The sequence below is a fragment of the Nerophis ophidion genome, linkage group LG02 (genome assembly GCF_033978795.1).
Source record: "Nerophis ophidion isolate RoL-2023_Sa linkage group LG02, RoL_Noph_v1.0, whole genome shotgun sequence".
Taxonomy (NCBI): domain Eukaryota; kingdom Metazoa; phylum Chordata; class Actinopteri; order Syngnathiformes; family Syngnathidae; genus Nerophis; species Nerophis ophidion.
In genome coordinates this window covers 64,819,234-64,840,855 of record NC_084612.1, presented here as the reverse complement: position 1 = coordinate 64,840,855, position 21,622 = coordinate 64,819,234, and the positions used below count along the sequence as shown (strand labels likewise).

The following is a 21,622-nucleotide window of genomic DNA, read 5'->3' as shown; positions in this document are numbered from 1 at the left end:
AATCTTTTCAGCATGTAGCCCTTATAGATAAATATATGTATATATATGAATAGATATATATATATAACTATATGTAGATGTATATGTATACTTTAATTCCTAAGAAATTGCGTATGATTTTTTTAATGTAAGCGACTTGAAAAATAACGCTAATGTAGATTCACGCTGATGTTCTTGTCTCCTTTAACAGCCATATACATATTAAAACCCCATCAAGTACAGTATATTGCACTATATATATATATATATATATATATATATATATATATATATATATATATATATATATCCATTCATACAATATATAAATTTTGTTTGTTTTCACATCAACAAAACATTCTTTTTTAAGGTGTGGCAGTTTTTATTTAGTAAAGTAGTAGTATAGAGTCGTAGAGACTTCCTTGATTATTTACGGAATCCAGTCAACTTCCTTTATTTTCACTTTATTCAACTTGTTTATGCAAGTGAGGTCGAGGCTACATTGGAGCCGGTGCGCGTTTATTCTGGAGTCTGATAAGGCTCATATTTCATTGTAATCTAAACAGTCAGCCTGAAAAAAATTCTGATTTGGTCCAATTTGGCCTGCAGTGGAAATGTAGTCCAGGTTCGGAGAGACTCCAATCCAAATCTAAGAAAACCAATTAGAATGACAAAAGCTTTCTGCTGCCCCCAGCCTTTGTGTTGGCGAATAGCAGCGAGTGTCACCGCAGTGTAGAAGAAGCCAGATGGCCCATAACACATGAAAAGCCCAGCTGGTTACCACAGAGCTTCTTTATCGCTACACAACTAATCAGATGCTAACAAACAAATCACTTTATGATAAAAAAATAAAATATGCATTGAATATTTATATATGTGTGCAAGCTATATGTCAAATCCTAACCTTGCATTTAAGAATATGCTTTAGAAAAATCCACCACTCAGATTGTGTCAGAGGGTTTCCTCCAGAACACGTGGGCTTGTTTTGGAGCTTTTTGTTGTTGTCCGACTCTCTCTTTGTGTGACCTTTAAATCAGAGGAGAAAATTAGTTTCGATATAAGACTCTCTTGTGGTAAATAGACTATAAATATCCTACTTTTATCTGACTGAACCCTTCTAGTATTTTTCTGCGAAGTTCCCACTGTGAGAGAGGACGCTCTTCCTCATTGGTGACAGGCAAGTCATCCACGTCATATTCCACACTGGAAGGTCAGCGAACACAAAACACACACGCCAGCATAAAGCAAGTGAGCAGGATTTTTTAATCAATCCGTGTTTGAAATACAGCTTAAAAAAAACAACCTCTGAAATGAAGCTTGGAGATTCTCCTGGAGCATCTCTGTGGTTCGGCCAAAAATAAGTTTGGGCAGATCGGCTGTGTTGTACTCCTTTCCAACTTCCTGGAATTGTAAATAAAAGTAGATTATATACAGCTTAGGGGAATTCAGGGGCAGTGATTATTTGTCAGTAAATAACGCACTGTTAAAGAACAACTTTCTATTAGCTCGGTTGGTAGAGTGGCCGTGCCAGCAACTTGAGGGTTGCAGGTTCGATTCCCGCTTGTGCCATCCTAGTTACTGCCGTTGTGTCCTTGGGCAAGACACTTTACCCACCTGCTCCCAGTGCCACCCACACTGGTTTAAATGTAACTTAGATATTAGGTGTCACTATGTAAAGCGCTTTGAGTCACTTGAGAAAAGCGCTATATAAAATATAATTCACCTCACTATTTTTGCTGTTAAACAGTTCATTTTTTAATTCAGATTCTTTCATACTATTTTGAGTAATTGTGATTATGAACTGATTTTTAGACACGTGATGTAACACCAGGAAGCAGCGACCGCTCTGAAGAAGTTGGAAGTGACAGCCAAAACTAAAATGTATTGCTTACTCTCTAAAAACTATCATTTATGGCAGGGTCCCCAAAAATTTGGTGGCCGGGCAGTGTGTGTATATATATATATATATATATATATATGTATATATATATATATATATATATATATATATATGTATATATATATATATATATATATATATATATTTTCTGAGTAAGATGATGTCACGTTATCGATGGGAAAATGCAGTTTCAGACAACATGATTTTCCTGAGCATCTTGGAGATACTGACAGTAAAAAGCGGTAGAAATGGATAAGTAATGACAGATTAAAAAATAATAATTAAAAAAAAAAATGTATTTATTTATTTTTAACTCGGGACTTCCCGCAGGCCGGATTTTGGACGGATCTGGCCCGCGGGCCGTAGTTTGAGGACCACTGGTTTCTGGTTTGAGTTTATTTCGAACGTGCATACAATTACACGCGATGCATCACGATTTCCAGGTTTTCTTTTCAAAATGTTCGAAAAGGAGTATGAAGAAGCTAATACATATCCATAGCTAACACTTCTGTTCACTTCCTGTTCTCATTTTATTCACAATATACTCCATAAATGATAACATTTATAAATAAATAATAAATAGTGATGTACGTTGTGGCTTCACGGTGGCAGAGGGGTTAGTGCGTCTGCCTCACAATACGAAGGTCCTGCAGACCTGGGTTCAAATCCAGGCTCGGGATCTTTCTGTGTGGAGTTTGCATGTTCTCCCCGTGAATGCGTGGGTTCCCTCCGGGTACTCCGGCTTCCTCCCACTTCCAAAGACATGCACCTGGGGATAAGTTGATTGGCAACACTAAAAATTGGCCCTAGTGTGTGAATGTGAGTGTGAATGTTGTCTGTCTATCTGTGTTGGCCCTGCGATGAGGTAGCGACTTGTCCAGGGTGTACCCCGCCTTCCGCCCGACTGTAGCTGAGAGAGGCGCAAGCGCCCCCCGCGACCCCAAAAGGGAATAAGCGGTAGGAAATGGATGGATGGATGGAAGTACGTTGTATTTCAGAAAGTGAGATGTATAAGAATATCAGTAAGTTCCGAAGGTTTGTCATTGTTCTTCTTCTTTATGAACACTGAGTTTGAACAGTTTCTTAAATCGGTACACTGTTTGATTTCTTTACTTAAAAGGGAACTGCGTTTTTGGGGGGAATTTTGACTATCATTCACAATCATTACGAAAGACATGACGACGGATGGATGAAAAAAAAAAAAAATTCTCAATATTAAGTAAATTCGATCAAAAGTGTGCTTACAAACACCTCTATTAGGGTTTTATATACATGATGTAAGTATATATGTAATGTAGTAACCGGCACATTTATATTTATGTATTTTGATAATATCAAGCATACGCATTATTTTCAAAAACGCAATACAATATTTTCTTTTTTTTCCCTTCCTCACTGATTATTACTCACTGCAGACTTTATGAGAGCCAACAAACATAATAAAACACCACTTACTGTGCAAGGTCTGGTGTCATTAGGATGCTGACTGCCGGATATTCATATATTCCCATTTAGAGGAAAAATGTCTCATAATCCTCGCAAAGAAACTGGCTGGGGCTGAGGGGAACAAGCGCTTTTCGTGCCGTCCTCGCCAGTTCCAGGTCCGAAATGGTTGTCAAAGTGTCCCAACTTGTCGGATTGTACTCTTAGCCATCTACCGTCCAGGTGAGATGCATGATTTATTATCGATAATAAACTTACAGGGAGAAAGGAAGCGAGGAAGCAGCTGACCACTCGATGATGTAAACATAGGCACACAGGGAAGTGATCACGGGGCTGCTATACATAGCTGGTCTGCATTAGAGCTTACAATAACAATATCACTAATACTTGATTAATACTCAAGTCATGAAATTTTAATTGAGTTTTGTTGACGCTTTTTGAATGGTTATCAGATTTTTTGGGCGGAATAGTGGCGCTCCCATTGTCTGCGCTGTAAGCTGACTTTTATTTACGTTTATTTCATATTTAGAATCTGCGATGAGGTGGCGGCTTGTCCAGGGTGTACCCCGCCTACCACCCGAATGCAGCTGATATAGGCTCCAGCGGCCCCCCGCAAACCCTAAAAGGGACAAGCGGTATAAAATGGATGGATAATATTTAGAATGCATTAAAAAAAAACATCCGTTATCATGTCTTTCATAATGATTGTGAACGATGGGCAAAATTCCTCCAAAAATTTCAGTTTCCCTTCAACTTCTTATCAGCACACAAGAATATTTGACTGATATTCAAACAGGGACGGCGTGGCGCAGTGGGAGAGTGGCCGTGCGCAACACGAGGGTCACTGGTTCAAATCCCACCTAGAACCAACCTCGTCACGTCCGTTGTGTCCTGAGCAAGACACTTCACCCTTGCTCCTGATGGGTGCTGGTTGGCGCCTTGCATGGCAGCTCCCTCCATCAGTGTGTGAATGTGTGTGTGAATGGGTAAATGTGGAAGTAGTGTCAAAGCGCTTTGAGTACCTTGAAGGTAGAAAAGCGCTATACAAGTACAACCCATTTATCATTTATCAATTATTATAATACATGATGGACACAGTCAATTTAGCCTCCCAACACACCTGATAGCCACAGAAGGTATTATCTCACTTCTCACCCACGGGTTTAATATCGCGCGATTCTACTGCAACTTTAAAAGTCTGATCGGATTCATCTGAATGCAATCATCAAATCTTTGACGATTTGAAGACAGTTCTAATACAAAAAAAAATATTGCTATCTGAAGTTGATACTGATGCTACATCAGAATACAGGAAAGGTCTTACTTTGTTATCAAGGAATGCTTGTATGGTGAGGAGCTCGTTGGCCTTATGCTCTACGACACCCAGGTAGGACATCAAGTTGCTATCACTAATGGGGTCCTCCATTGCAGAGGGGTCGGACACCACTTCAGAGAAAATACTGCTAACCCCTGTAACAGTACAACAGCTCTGTATTATATACAACTATTCACCTGTTACAGCATTAGGTGCACATGCCAATCAAGTCTATTGCAAACAAAAACAAAAAAACATATAGCTCTTTGTGTGATGTCACGCAAACATGGCGAATGCACCATGCAGACCTGTTTCAATCTCCTCCAGGACTTTGCTTAAGATGCCAACTCGGGCGTCGTAGTCCTGAGTTTGCAACAGGGCTTCCTTCTCTTGAACGTCGATATCTCTCAGCGAAGAATTATGAGCCTCCTCCTGTTTCAAACCGCTCAGTCGAAAGCGCTCCATCTCCTCTTGGATCTGAGTAGGTGCAGACACATTTAACAACATCGCACTAACACACACCGAATGTCGGTGTGGTCGTGTTAGGAAATAAGCAACGCACCTGACTGATTTGATCCCGAAGCACCTCAGCCTCATTGTTTTGCTCATTTACAAAATTAAAGAGGGCAAAGTTACGGTCTTCAGCTGCACAGACAAACAGCATAAGTTAGGAGATATAGACACCCATCCATCCATCCATTCAACCGCTTTTCCCTTTTGGGGTCGCGAGGGTTGCTGGAGCCTATCTTGGCTGCATTCGGGCGGAAGGCGGTGTACACCCTGGACAAGTCGCCACCTCTTCACAGCACTTAATTTGATACTCCTGCAGACCCAACCTCGCAATATGATGTAGTGTAAATGTGCAGCACTTCACCTTACAACTAAAACAATAAAAGTTAGTTAAATTACAGTATTACCTATCTGGCAATGTCAATAAATTCAAAACCCTGCATTATTCTAAGTTAGATCGTATTACTGTACACCGTGCCTTATGTTGTGACCTGTGAGCATAGTAAAGCCCTCGGATCCAAAACGATATATTTTAGAATTCGTTATTAACGTATTTTTAAAAATCTGAGAATTTTTTAAATACATTTTAGATATTTTTAAAGTAATCATACAGCAGTATGATTTACTGACTTTACTTATATGTAATTCTAACCATCTTTACCTCTGTTTGCTGATTGCCTCAGGAGTGGGGGTGGGGCATCACATACAGCCAGAGTGAAGTATGAGGCCTCCATTTGGCCCATTTTTAATGAATCAGTGCCATTTGCTTGTTGTGCCTCTCAAAATAAACTTTTACATTTCGGACTTTTTCAACTATTTATCTAATAATACAAATAATTCAACAACCATCTCAGGCAACTTTATTCTATTTTTGACAAAGTTCCTATGTCAGAGAAGACTAATTTGAGCAGCAGGACGGAAAATAACAGGAGTTTTTAATATAGATTTAGCAAATGCAAGAATTCTATATGGAATCTGTTATTAATGTGTTAGGTAGGGCTATGTTTTTTTTATTTTGAACATGTATACATTTACAATGTAATACATCACATATTTCCAGATTGTTTTTATTACAGCAGGTCCAAAAAGCAGTAAGAGGACGCAGGGCTTATTTAATCCTATCCCTTCTCGTATATTAGTTATAAACACATTTGTTTGTACTCTATTTGAAACACCATTGTGATCAATAAGTAGTTACATAAGATAATTTATAGACAATGAGTAGGTAAATAAGTATTAAATACATATACAAACAAAAAATACATTTCTCATGAATACATTGTTCTGTACGGTAATTTATGGTTGGCAGTGCGAGATGAATAAGAATATGTATTTTTTTGATAAATTTCAAGATGCTTATCAAAAGTCTTCTTCTTACATTGTAAAAACTCGGAGCTTGAACAGTTTCTTAAACTGTATATTGTGAAGTGAATTATATTTATATAGCGCTTTTTCTCTAGTGACTTAAAGCGCTTTACATAGTGAAACCCAATATCTAAATTACATTTAAACCAGTGTGGGTGGCACTGGGAGCAGATGGGTAGAGTGTCTTGCCCAAGGACACAACGGCAGTAACTAGGATGGCGGAAGCGGGGATCGAACCTGCAACCCTCAAATTGCTGGCACGGCCACTCTACCAACCGAGCTATACCGCCCCGTATTAAGTACATTGTTTGATTTCTTTGCTCAATCCAATCCATTATTTAATTCCACGCACTAATATGCTAAATGTTTTAAGTATTGTGTGTGCATACATGTTTTAAATTCGATTTTTTTTCAAGGTTATATTTCTCCTCTTCTTTGAGAGTAATTGTTGTACTGATTACAGATTATAGTTTGCTTTATACAATATTTGTAATTCAACAAATAAAGAGTTTGAATGTTCTCAATAGCCAACATTCTGTATTATTCTAAGCTATTCTGACCTCTTATGTAACACGGTTAGTGAATGAATTGTACTTTTGCAGTTATTTCATTAGGTTTCTACACAATAACTCAGATACGGTAACATTTGTGAGCAGTACAGAATAGAGAGTGATTTTTGTGCAGAACATGTTTAGCGTTTTTCATTATCGATGTATTTCTTGCCACCTTTGGTTGTATATTTTCCCTTAGATTTCCAGTAAATGTTTTTCGTATATATTCACACCCCAAAAATTAATTTATTTGACCCTTTTTCAAAATTTGTTTCACTTTTTCTTCTTATGTTACCAAACAGCATTATTTTACTTTTACTGAGATTTAAAGACAGTCTGTTTTTTGTCAAATCATCTCTTTAATCTGTTTATTTCTTCTGTTATTATTTGTATTAGCTTTGGTCTGTTTTCTCTTGAACAAAACACAGTTGTGTCATCTGCAAATAATACTAACTTTTTATCCATTGATACTTTACATATGTCGTTTATATAGGAATTGAACAATTTTGGTTCCAGTATTGTTCCTTGGGGTACGCCACAAAATATATTTTGCGTTGTAGACGTGTGTTTGCCTAACTTGACGTAATGCTTGCTGTTGGTTAAATAGCTTGTTACCCAGTTCAATGCCAACCCTCTGATGCCCTACCACTCCAATTTGTTATTTAAGATGTTATGATTAAATGTGTCAATTGCTTTTGTTAAACCCATAAACACTGCAGCTACACACTGTTTACCAGCTATTGTATTGGTAATCTCTTCCGTTATTTCTATTGACGCCATTGCTATTTAAATGCTGGCTCTGTATTTGTATCTGTTGTCTGCGAGTGTTCCACTTTGACTTCTGCATTTTTCCACTCTATTGTTATACAATTTTTCGATATTTTTAGAAAATTGTGCAAGTAAGAAAACTAGTGTTTGTCTCTAGTCTTATAAATCAGTAGCACTATTTCTTTTGTCATTTTGTTTGGGAGTTTTATTAATATTATAAAAATATAATATATATATATATGTATGTATATATATATATATATATATATATATATATATATATATATATATAAATATAATTTTATAAATATAATAAAAATATAATAATAATACAATTTTAAATGATAGGTTGCTGATATACATTAAAGGTAACAAGGCTGAGTGTAAACCAAGGAAAAAAACTAAATTGTAAATTTGAGCTAAATTAATTTTGTTTAAAAAAAAAAAAATCAACTTGAAGAATAGTTGGAATAACAAGTAAGCCAAATATGTAATAACTAACATTTGTGAAAGATTGAAACTTATATTTAATAAAAAGTCCAACTGTAGAACGTGGGAACAGGCAGCAAATGCATTTTTTTTCCCCCAGTTTTCAAAGTAGTAAAAATTAATCCTTAAAACTGTATTAATTAACTACTCAGTCAGATTGGTGAGCAAAACACCACTATTAATTGGTTAATTTGATTGTGCATTTATATACTGGATTTAATTTCCTCTGTATACAAATGGCACTAATTTGACGGAAGGGTCCATCTACCAAATGTGGTTCCTTGCCTTATAAAAAGAGACAATTGCATTTAGCTCTACAACCTATAGTGTAACTATTGACATACATTACCTTGCATAAACCTGTTGACCAGCAAGTCTAGGTCGTCCTCTCCCGTCACGGACCGGATCCTCTCAAAGAACACTTCCAAATCATCCTGCGACTCCTCACTCGAGCCTATCTTCCCCTGCTCCTTTACACCTGCCACTAAGTAATGCAAACAGCATTAGAAAAATGTGCTAAAAGAGCACCTGATGTGTAACAAATGTCTTCACAACACAAAACTTGAACCGTAGTTCCCATACGTCTTACGTTCTTCAGGCCCAGCCTCCTCCTGCTCATCATCCTGGCTTGTCTTCTCGCTGTATTTGGTGGTGATGAAGTCTTTGAGGCCGCATTCATGGGATATAACCCTTTCAAGTTCCCTCATTTCAGTGTTATACTGGGCACTCTCTTTGTCAGCCTTCTCTCTCATCATCGACAACTTGGATTGAGCCTCCATCCTAATCCACAGAATACATACAACTAGTGCTGTCAAGCAATTAAACAAGTGTGTGATAAATTAATTAGGATCTCTGATTAAACAATTTAATTGATCTATTTTGTAATCTCACTTAATATTCTGAGAAAAGCCCTCAATTTCAAGTATTTACCTCTACCGGTAAATCTATTATTGTAAAGATGGATAAATAATTAAAAAGTGGCTTTATAAAGCAATTTGTTTTTAACAAACTTGAACAAACGCAGTCCGTTTTTTTCACTAAAACAAAACAAAAGGACCAAATAAAGGAGCAGTAGCCAAACTACTACCCTTCGCCTTGTTCAGTTTGGCCCGTGAGACTTCAAGAGTTTAATAAAGACAATACCGTGAGGAGCACCTCTAGATTAATTTAAAATATCTACCAGCATAATTGCCAACAATTCTCCTGGCATTTGGTGGTCATAATAGAAATTTCGGTTTAATGACCATTAATTGCAGTCTGTATAAAACACACCACAACATTTTTATATATGACCTAATAAAAACAACCTTTCTCAGTCATGGCAAAAATAAACTAACAAAAAAATTCAACACATATGGTCACAAACAACACAACCTGCTCATTAAACGTTGTGGATATTATAAAAAAAACCTCCATTCACAATCACATCCATCCATCCATTTCCTACGGCTTGTCCCTTTTGGGGTCACAGGGGGATTGCTGGAGCCTATCTCACAATCACAACACATATTTCAAAATTACACTCATTTAAATCCCCTGCAATGTATGATAGGAGAAATGGAAAACACTTTGTCCACAATCCACACGTATTATTGTTTGCCGCATTTTAGCTGCTTGATATTTTTGATTGATTACAAAACTTTAAGGAAGTAAACAAGGTAAGAAGAGTCAAACGTTCCCATACTCTTTATATCCAATTATATGAATGATCTCTCCTTTATATTAAAAAACATTATATAGATACACACACACACACACACACACACACACACACACACACACACACACACACACACACACACACACACACACACACACACACACACACACACACATACACACATATATATATATGTGTATATATATACATACATATATATATATATACATATACATATATATATACATACACACATATATATATATATAAATATATATATATATATACACATATTAATGTGCAGATTATATATGTGTGTATATATATATATATATATATATATATATATATATTTATATATATATATATACACATATTAATGTACAGATTATATATGTGTGTATATATATGTACATATTTAGTTACTTTACATGCAGTCGGCTTTCAGCTCCTGGCCAAATTCTTTTTAGTTCAATGCGTCCCCCAAGTCAAAAAGTTTCGACACCCCTGATATAAAGTGTTGAAGTTAACGCATTAAAAAACAGAAAACTTTTCTGAGCAGTAAGTATTGAATGTGGATCTTCTTGCTTTTAATCTGCTACAGATAATTAAAAATAAATAAAGCACAATCAATCACAGTGTTAGCATGTTGACAAAAGTGGATTAAAACAACACATTGGACAAAAACATGTCCTTATTTGTCATATTTATACAGGCTAAACTTTGTAAAATGGATTGGAGAAAATATTGGGCTTTGACTGGCTTTAAAGTCTGATTTTAAATATAATGTACACATCATTGTGCAAACACCGTTTCTATATGAGTTGGGAAATTGTGTTAGATGTAAATATAAACGGAATACAATGATTTGCAAGTCATTTTCAACCCATATTCAATTGAATGCACTACAAAGACAAGATATTTGATGTTCAAACTCATAAACTTTTTTTTTTGCAAATAATAATTAACTTAGAATTTCATGGCTGCAACACGTGCCAAAGTAGTTGGGAAAGGGCATGTTCACCACTGTGTTACATCACCTTTTCTTTTAACAACAATCAACAAACGTTTGGAAACTGAGGAAACTAATTGTTGAAGCTTTGAAAGTGGAATTCTTTCCCATTTTTGTTTTATGTAGAGTTTCAGTCATTCAACAGTCCGGAGTCTCCACTGTCGTATTTTACGCTTCATAAAGCGCCACACATTTTCAATGGGAAGCAGGCGGGCCAGGAAAGTACCCGCACTCTTTTACTACGAAGCCACGCTGTTGTAACACGTGGCTTGGCATTGTCTTGCTGAAATAAGCAGGGGCGTCCATGATAACGTTGCTTGGATGACAACATATGTTGCTCCAAAACCTGTATGGACCATTCAGCATCAGTGGTGTCTTCACAGATGTGTAAGTTACCCATGCCTTGGGCACTAATGCACCCCCATACCATCACAGATGCTGGCTTTTGAACTTTGCGCCTATAACAATCCGGATGGTTATTTTCCTCTTGGTTCCGGAGGAAACTACGTCCACAGTTTCCAGATATAATTTGAAATGTGGACTCGTCAGACCACAGAAGCCTTTTCCACTTTGCATTAGTCCATTTTAGACGAGCTCGGGCCCAGTGAAGCCAGCTGCGTTCCTTGGTGTTGTTGATAAATGGGTTTTGCTTTGCATAGCAGAGTATTAACTTGCACTTACAGATGTAGTGACCAACTGTAGTTACTGACAGTGGTTTTATGAATTGTTCCTGATCCCATGTGGTGATATCCTTTACACAATGATGTCGGTTTTTGATGCAGGGCCGCCTGAGGGATCAGAGGTCCGTAATATCATCGCTTACGTGCAGTGATTTCTCGAGATTCTCTGAACCTTTTGATGATTTTACAGACCGTAGATGTTGAAATCCTTAAATTCCTTGCAATAGCTCGTTGAGAAATGTTTTTCTAAAACTGTTTGACAATTTGCTTACAAATTGGTGACCCTGGCCCCATCCTTGTTTGTGAATTATTTAGCATTTCATGGAACCTGCTTTTATACCCAATCATGGCACCCACCTGTTCCCAATTAACCTGCACACCTGTGGGATGTTCCAAATAAGTGTTTGATGAGCATTTCTCATTTTTATCAGTATTTATTGCCACCTTTCCCAACTTCTTTGTCACATGTTGCTGGCATCAAATTCTAAAGTTATTGATTATTGGCACAAAAAAAAAATGTTTATCAGTTTGAACATCAAATATGTTGCCTTTGTAGCATATTCTACTGAATATGGGTTGAAAATGATTGTAAATAATTGTATTCTGTTAATATTTACATCTAACACAATTTTCCAACTCATATGGAAACGGGGTTTGTACTTTAAAGTAATAAGTGTATAGCTTAGATTGTATACTAGAGATTTAACACACATGTGACATGTGTCCAGACCTGCAACCTGCCAGGGATTTGAACACCAGTACACAAATCCCCACTTGTTGATAGTTAAGTTAAGCAGAGCTTGTTAATTAATTCCACTAAGAACCTGTGCAACTCAGCTCAATTCCATGTCCAAGAGGATTAGGGCTACGCTAGATAATAATGGTGCTCACACTAAATAATTACACAAGTTGAACACTGTGAGGTGAACTCACTTTGTGTTTCCAGCTATTTAGACAATAATTTTAGAATTAGAGACTTAGACTTCCTTTTATTGTCATTCAAATTTGAACTTTACAGTACAGATAAGAACAACATTTTGTTGCATTAGCTTGTTGTAGTGCAGGATAAAAGAGCAATAAGGTGCCGATATAAATAAATAGATTACTATACAAATAAATATATTGCACTTTTGCATATGCATCCACGTTTATGGATGTATGTTATATATTCTTTATATTCCAGCGAGTTAATCCGTTTTTTGGGGCGGGGGGATTGAGGGAATTATTTTGATGCAATCAAGAATCTGATAGCCCTACGGAAGAAATGGTTACAGAACCTCGGGGATCTGCTACGGAGGCTGCGGAACCTCTTTCCAGCAGTGAAAACAGTCCTTGGTGGGGGTGGGAGGAGTCTCTACAGATTTCCTGAACCCTGGTCAGGCAGCGGGGAAGTAATAAGGGCTGTATGTATTAATTTCCAGTGGATTGTAAACCTACCGTACTATAATACTGCACTACAAGCTGTGTACAGACTACTCTAAAGTATATCCGTGTTTAATTTCTGTAGAATTGATAGTGTCATAAAATGGTTGCTAAAATTTGAGCGATGTAGTCACTTTTTATGTGATGTCCAACTGTGTAAGTGATGTACCTTGCATCATGGGCTACAGTAGACACGGTGACTAATTCCCCGATCTTCTTCCGGACCTCTTGGATCTCCTGTGAAGAACAAGTGACGAAGCTTCAGATGAAGTCGCAGCTTAACACTCAATCTGTCTTCAATAGCGACATGACAGATTGCTCACCTGGACCAGCCTGTCGTGTAGCCGCTGGAATCGCATTCGCTCGATGTGAAGAATCTGCAGCTCCTCTCTGAGGCGGCTGTTCTTGGTTAACTGTTCGTTAAAGCGGGTCAAGGACTGAGGAGTAAATCAGAGGTTTAATTGTCTATGAAGCCAATGCACTGCCCTTAAGATTTGGTATCGAAAATGTTTTTTTTTGACATTGTAATATAAGTTGTATTGGCAGCGAAATGAGTTTTGGCAACAAATAAATACATTATACAATAATTACTCTCAAAAAAAGAGGAGGAATATAATCTTAAGAGAAAAATGTAATTTAAAACATTTGTATGCACGTACAACACTTAAGACCTTCAGTATATCTGTATGTGGAATTAAATTATGGAATGAATTAAGCAAAGCAATCACACATTGTACTATTATGATCCACTTCTAGAAACTCTTCAAACATAAAGTGTTTACAAATTAGAAAGAAAAAGAACCATGATAAAAATTCTGAATTTATTTCATCCATCCATTCATCCATCCATCCATCCATTTTCTACCGCTTATTCCCTTTCGGGGTCGCGGGGGGCGCTGGCGCCTCCATTCATTCATTCTCAAAATAATCTTACTCATCTCATCATATGAAATGTAACTTACTTCACCGAGTATTATTTATTCATCTATTTTTATTGTGATTACTTAAGGGGTATATTGTGAATAAATTGAGAACAGGAAGTGAACAAAAGTTTTAGCAACTGTTATGTAAAAGAAAAGAGGTATGATTAAATAAGCTCTGTTTTTTCCTACTCCTTTTCGAACATGTTGAAAAGAGAAACTGGAAATTGTCATGTATCATGTTGTATGCATTCATGTTCGAAATAAACTCAAACTCAACTCAACTCAACATTAAAAAAATACAATATTTTTGGTGGATGATATTTTTGTATCAATACCACTGTTCATATTTTTAAATACAGGTATTGTTTTTGTGTGTTTCACTGGATTTTATTTTCAACTGTTCCTTTTCCACGTTCGCTTCTCGTTTTTTACGGTTTCAAAATGATGGCAGTGATCTGGCTTATTAAAAGTTTACCAAGAAGCAGCTTTACTAGATACGGGCATGCAAAGTCAACACACTGCCATTAATTTGAAACCGCAAAATTTGATTAAATCACCAAAATGATTCCCGAGTGCGGCCACCGCTGCTGCTCACTGCTCCCCTCACCTCCCAGGGGGTGAACGTGGGGGTGGGTCAAATGCAAAGGATAATTTCACCATACCTAGTGTGTGTGTGACTATCGTTGGGACTTTAACTTGAACTTTAAATAAAGAGAAGCGAATGTGGAAAAGTCAAAAATTAAATAAAAACCTGTGAAACACACAAAAACAATAAAGGTGTTCAAAAAACATGACTATTGGTAGTGAAAACATGTCATGATATGAAACATCCATCCATCCATCCATCCATTTTTCTACCGCTTGTCCCTCTTGGGGTCACAGGGGTTGCTGGAACCTAATCCACCAAAAAAATAGTACTTTTTCCAAATGATTGCATTTATTTGTTGCCACAACTTGTTTCAGTGCCAATGTAATTTTTTTCACCCCGATACCAAATCTTACTGGCAGTGTTTTGAGTTCATAATTGTCCTGATACCATGTTTGATACTCACTCCTTCCAGTTTGTTTTCCAGTGTTCTTACGGCCTTCTGATTGTGCCTTGCTGCAGACTTGTGAGTGTCACTTGTGCTGACGTCTTTTTTCCTCAGCTCTTTAAGCTTCATCTCAATGCTTGAAATCTGCCCACAAGCCCAAATGGCGCAATAAATAACCACAAACCCGGTCAGGTAACGCTACAACGATCATTACCTCTTTCTGTATCTCTTTTTGCTGCAGCACTTCCTTCTCCAACTCCACCTCCAGTGAATCTCTCTGCTCCATCAGTGCATGAAGGCGCTTTGCATCCTTCTTGTCCTTCTTTTGATGGGACAAGCTCTTGCAAGCCCCCAGTTTACGCTTCAGCTCTTCGTGCTCCGCCTTGAGTTTGTCGATCTCCTGTCTTAAAAGGCACAAACAGCCTTTTAGACTAATGACATCGTCGATCACGGCTAAAATTTTTAGAAACCCCAAAACAAGTGAAGTTGGCACTTTGTGTAATTAGTAAATAAAAACAGAATACAATGATTTGTGAATCATTTTCAACTTATATACAGTTGAATGGACTGCAAAGACAATATATTTAATATTTGAACTGAGAAACTGAATTTGTTTTTGCAAATAATCATTAACTTAGAATTTAATGGCAGCAACACATTGCAAAAAAAATGGCATATGGGCATTTTTACCACTGTGTTACAGGGCCTTTCCTTTTATAAACATTCAGTAAATGTTTGGGAACTGAACAGACCGATTTTGGAAACATTTCAGGTGGAATTCTTTCACATTCTTGCTTGATGTACAGCTTAAGTTTTTCAACAGTCCGGGGTCTCTGTTGCGGTATTTTAGGCTTCATATTGCGCCACACATTTTCAATCGGAGACAGTTGTGGACTACAGGCAGACCAGTCTAGTACTCGCCCTCTTTTACTATGAAGCCACACTGTTCTAACACATGGCTTGGCATTGTCTTGCTGAAATAAGCAGGGGCGTCCATGATAACGTTGCTTAGATGGCAACATATGTTGCTCCAAGACCTGTATGTACCTTTAAGCATTAATGGTGCCTTCACAGATGTGTGAGTTACCCATGCCTTGGGCACTAATACACCCCCATACCATCACAGATGCTGGCTTTTGAACTTTGCGCTTATGACAGTACGGATGGTTCTTTTCCTGTTTGCTCCGGAGGACACAACCTCCACAGTGTCCAAAAACAATTAGAAATGTGGACTCGTCAGACCACAGAACACTTTTCCACTTTGCATCAGTCCATCTCAGATGAGCTCGGGCCTAGTGAAGCCAGTGGCATTTCTGGGTGTTGTTGATAAATGCCTTTTGCTTTGCAAAGTAGAGTTTTAACTTGCACTTACAGATGTAGCGACAAACTGTAGATGCTGACAGTGGTTTTCTCAAGTGTTCCTGAGCTCATGTGGTGATATCCTTCACACGTTAATGTCGCGTTTTGATGCAGTACCACATGAGGGATCGAAGGTCTGTAATATCATAGCTTACGTGAAGTGATCTCTCCAGATTTTCTGAACATTTTGATGATGTGACATCCCCAAATTACTAGCAATAGCTGGTTGAGAAATGTTGTTCTTAAACAATTTGCTCACGCATTTGTTCACAAAGTGGTAGCCCCCGCCCCATCCTTGTTTGTGAATGACAGAGCATTTCATGGAAGCTGCTTTTATACCCAATCATGGCACCCGCCTGTTCACCTGTGGGATGTTCCAAATGTTTGATGAGCATTCCTCAACTTTCTCAGTCTTTTTTGCGACTCATGCCAGCTTTTTTTAAACATGTTGCAGGCATCAAATTCCAAATGAGCTTATAGTTGCAAAAAATTAAAAAAAATAAAAATTCTACGTTTTTCAGTTTGATTGAAATTTTTATTAGTAGTTTGCACAGTTCAGTACATATTCCGTACAATTGACCACTAGATGGTAACACCCGCATAAGTTTTTCAACTTGTTTAAGTCCGGATCCACATAAATTAATTCATGGTAAAGAAGAATTTGACCCTGACGTGATTTGAACACACAACCTTCTGATCTGGAGTCAGGCGCGCTACCGTTGCGCCACAGAGTCTGTGTATCTTAACATTGCAGTTTATTTGCAAAGCATCGTATTCTGTTTTTATTGACAATTTATACAAAGTGCCGACTTCCCTAGTTTAGGGTTTTGTAGTTGCATTGTCTTACTGTTGTTTATGCATTTGCTGGCGGGCCTGAACGCTGTAGGCCTGTCGGTCTCCGTCCATGATCCTGTACTGTCTTATCAGCTTGGCTTTCTCTAATTCTATTCAACAATAACTCATGAATGTAAATATATTATAAAATGATGTATAACCAATAACACACAGCATTACCTGTCCCATCATCTACATCTCTGCTTTCTGAATGGGCACTTTGGGTTGATCTTCCCTTAGACATGTTTATACTGCACTCTAGAGGACAAAAAAAAAAGATGATTTAAACACAAAGAGCGCTCACATTTTTTCATTTTTCTATTTAAACATTTAAAACTTTAACAATTAGCTAAATCCCCGACGTCACTTTTCGCCATGTAAATCCAATATGGCGACAGGCAAAACATTTAGAGATAATTGTCAAAAGTAGTTCGTTCCTAAACGCTTTAAGGTCGTCGGCGAGGAGAGGGGGAAGGGTAAAAATTCGAATAAAAAGCAGTCTTACCGGAAAGAAGGTGAGAAATAGTTGAAGCTTCTCTCGGTTGGACTTGGGCAACAACATGAGTTGTTAGCAACGGTATCCATGTGGGTTTGATAAACTACATTACCCAGGATGCATTTCGGAACCGATGTGGTAGGTTTAACTCAGGGGGTCACCAACCTTTTTGAAACCAAGAGCTACTTCTTGGGTACTGATTAATGCGAAGGGCTACCAGTTTGATACACACTTAAATAAATTGCCAGAAATAACCAATTTGCTTAGTTTACCTTTAATAAATGAATCTATATATATATATATTAAAAAATGGGTATTTCTGTCTGTCATTCCGTCGTACATTTTTTTTCATTTTACGGAAGGTTTTTTTAATAGAGGATAAATGATGATAAAAAAACACTTAATTGAATGGTTTAAAAGAGGAGAAAACACGAAAAAAATGGAAATAAATTTAACATGCTATTTTGGCTAGCTAGATGTACTTATTGCATCATTATGCCTCATTTGTAGCTATATTTCAGCTCATTTGGTTTCCTTTAAGTCCTCTTAATTCAATTTATATCTCATGACACTATCTGTATGTAATATCGCTTCTATTTTTTTGCGGCTCCAGACATATTTGTTTAGGTATTTTTAGTCAAATATGGCACTTTCAACATTTTAGGTTGCCGACCCCTGCCCAAGAACAACTTAAAGTCTATTATTATATTTTTATGTTTTATGCCCTTTTTGCCAAAATCAAATTTTAACTGCAAAAACACTAAATATGCAATATTTCAAAGTGGAATATTTGATATGAAGTAATGGGAGCCTTAAATAAATAAACAAATAAAAAGTCTGCAGGCTTTAGAATGTTTTCTTTTCGGGCTCCAGTACTCTGGAATGCCCTACAGTTAAGAGATGCTACCTTAGTAGAAGCGTTTAAGTCCCACCTTAAAACTCATCTGTATACGCTAGCCTTTAAATAGACCCCTTTTTTTAGACCAGTTGATCTGCCGTCTCTTTTCTGCTTTGCCCCCCTCTCTTGCGTGGAGAGGTTATTAGGTGACCACAGATACGGCGCTAGGTGTTCGAAGTCGCGTCCCGGGGTGGAACACTCATCTGTTGGGGACGTCTCTCATCTGCGGTCCCCTCCAAGGTTTCTCATTGTATCCCATTGGGTTGAGTTTTTTTTTCCCCCTGATGTGGGATCTGATGTTGTCGCTGTGGCTTGTGCAGCCCTTTGAGACACTTGTGATTAAGGGCTAAATAAATAAGCTTTGATTGACTGCTTGATTGAAATAGGTCAACAATTCATAACAAAATATATTTGAATTCTTTACTGTTTTTTTAACCAATGGTAGTTAAAACAAGTCTAATTAAAAATGATTGGGGGTCCAAAAGGGCCCCACTCATAAAATAAGTCATACATTTTTTTCCCCCTTTAACGACGGTAGAAATGGATGGATGGACTAAATCTGTAGATCAACTTCAGATCCGTCAATTAATACATTTTTTATACATACGTATTTTTTGTTTGTTGGTTTTTTGCTATTTTTGTCAAAGACAACTTTGTTTGTTATATGGCATGCCCACAAATTATGCAATATTTCAAAGTGGAATATTTGTTGTAAGGTACATGGAACCGAGAATATATCAATAATTCAGAACAACATTGATTTTAATTCATTACTATTTTTTGAGGAATGGCAGCTTAAAAAAAAACAACAGTTTTTAGAGTCAACATTGTAACTTTTTCTCGTTTACATTTTTGCTCTTTTATTCCACTTAAAAAAAAAAAAAAGTATTTGTAGAATGTCAAAAAAAAATTAGCTGAGGACCGAAAATTGCCCCCGGGCCACACTTTGGACACCCGCGGTTTAGAACTACGTTACACTACATTCCCCAGCATACACCCTATCTGTGGTATGTAACCTTCCATACTTTTTTAATGGAGAATACGCCAACTGGACACAGATCATTGGACACTTGTTAAAAACAGTATATTGGGGAAACTGTCAAGATGGGGGGGTCGCAGCTTGCTGCGAGGTCGTTTTCCCAGGAAAGCAGATGGACTACTCGGGACATGGCGTGCAGTTAAAAACATGATTTAATCTTTAACTCAGAAGCTACAAAAAAAGTACAAACAAAAGGCGCGCACAAGGCGAACACACAACTTAGACAAAACAATGGACAATAAACAAAACTTACTTAACAGGAAAACGAGCATGAATCTACGGCATGAAGAAGCAGCATGAACTTTGGCGTGAAAAAACCAGCATGAACAAAGCATGAAAAGAACAATGATGCCAGGCTGACTGCCTGGCATCTACAAGCTTAAATAATAGTGACATGATTAACACAGGTGCGTGAATCCTAAACAAATCAGGTGCATGAGTCCAAATGAGTACAGATGAAACTAATGAGTTGTCATGGAAACTAAAACAAACCAGGGTGCGCAAAAACAGGAACTAAAGGAGTCAAAAACAAACAGAATATAAGTAAACAAAACATGATCACAAGACATGACAGAAACAGCGTAATTGCACGCTTTGTTCAGTTATGACATCTGTAAAAACATCAATAGGCGTAAAAAAGATCCCATGATTTGTTTATTTGCCTTAAAAAAAATACAGCTAATAAAAATCACAAATAAAAGCTGCAATAATATTAGTACAGTATTAGTATTAGTACTGGCCTTGCTCATGCATTAAATAATGTAAATAATTCAATATATATACTCTGATGATTAACTTGTGTGATGACTGTATTATGCTGATAGTATATATTTATACCATGAATTGATTAACGTTGAAAAACTTATTCGGGTGTTACCCTTTTGTGGTCAATTGTACGGAATATGTACTGTACTTTGCAATCTACTAATAAAAGTCTCAATCAATCAATCCATTATTGCATGATGGTGATTCAATTTGTTTTATGTACAGCATTTTTGTGGCATACAGGTGGCCTTCGTTCATATATAAACATGTTTAGGGCTAATTTCAGCCTCTCAATTGTCCTAGGTGAATATGGTTGTTTGTCTATACCCTGTGTGTCAAAGTCAAGGCCCGCGGGCCAGATCCGGCCCATTAATTAATTATCTATGATGATAATTGATTAGTATTAGAATCGGCCCACAGGCCACAGCCGCCTGCTGCTGTTTTGCACGCACCAATACTCCGTCAGTGTTGGCTCTAGGAATTTTCAAAATGGGGACCGAGGGACCCCATCAAGTCATAAAAATGGAATCCCACAGTACATTTTTGGGGTCCCACTTTTTTGTAACCGTTTTGATAAATGATAAATGTAGGCATTATCCTGTTATATCTCACACTCTATATTGTTTCTTGGAAAAATGTTGTCATAAGCGTTAACTCAATTCATAAACAATAATTATAAAGAAAGAAAACACATTTTTATGCATATGTAAATGTATTCAGTTATAAACATTCATTCACTTTCTTCTTTCCTTCATGGATCTAAACTTTACCGTATTGTTTTATATATTCTTATTGTAATATTTTCAGAATGTGTTTGTTCTATTTTTGGCCAAACTAAGACAAATAAATCGATCTGAAGTTGTCTCTATTTTTTTGTTTTAATGCCATGATTTTAGTAGTCCGACCCGTGTGTGCACAGAATTTCCTCCATGCGGCCCCTGAGCTAAAATGAGTGTGAGACCCTTGGTCTATGCAGTAAAGCACGTTGTAATCATAGGTGGTGGAGTTGGTGTAAAAGTTGTTATGCTTGGAGCCCATGGGCTTTTGTAAAGTTTTTAATATTTTTCTGTCTTTTTATTCAAATACTACTATACCACTGTCCATTGGGAGTACCAGGAGTTTTTCCCTTAGATACTTAACTAAACTATTGGGCCGATGCATGGATGTTTAACTTATTTCT

General features: G+C 37.1%; 1 protein-coding gene and 1 non-coding gene across 2 annotated transcripts; both read right to left on the bottom strand.

Moving 5' to 3' along the window:
• Positions 1 to 408: 408 nt before the first annotated feature.
• Positions 409 to 17,856, bottom strand: odad1 (outer dynein arm docking complex subunit 1). Its single transcript, XM_061874643.1, has 15 exons — positions 17,750 to 17,856; positions 17,425 to 17,502; positions 17,258 to 17,354; positions 15,266 to 15,455; positions 15,070 to 15,195; positions 13,418 to 13,531; positions 13,264 to 13,331; positions 8,910 to 9,100; positions 8,670 to 8,804; positions 5,200 to 5,282; positions 4,946 to 5,114; positions 4,647 to 4,792; positions 1,283 to 1,380; positions 1,077 to 1,182; positions 409 to 1,005 (listed from the first exon to the last, which is right to left on the bottom strand). The coding sequence occupies exons 2-15, from the start codon at positions 17,486 to 17,488 to the stop codon at positions 931 to 933; spliced, it is 1,662 nt and encodes a 553-aa protein (XP_061730627.1). The 5' UTR covers positions 17,489 to 17,502; positions 17,750 to 17,856; the 3' UTR covers positions 409 to 930.
• On the bottom strand, positions 17,073 to 17,144 carry trnaw-cca (transfer RNA tryptophan (anticodon CCA)). The gene has a single exon. It is a non-coding gene; the product is annotated as a tRNA-Trp (tRNA).
• Positions 17,857 to 21,622: the final 3,766 nt, after the last annotated feature.

Bases quoted from the DNA above. Each gene is read 5' to 3' on its own strand.
- odad1 (XM_061874643.1), bottom strand. From the start codon at position 17,488: ATGTCTAAGGGAAGATCAACCCAAAGTGCCCATTCAGAAAGCAGAGAT. The intron at 9,101-13,263 runs GTACATCACTTA...TCTGTGGATTAG, and splicing joins ACTGTAGCCCATGATGCAAG to GATGGAGGCTCAATCCAAGT. The intron at 1,381-4,646 runs GTAAGACCTTTC...TTACAATTCCAG, and splicing joins AAGCATTCCTTGATAACAAA to GAAGTTGGAAAGGAGTACAA.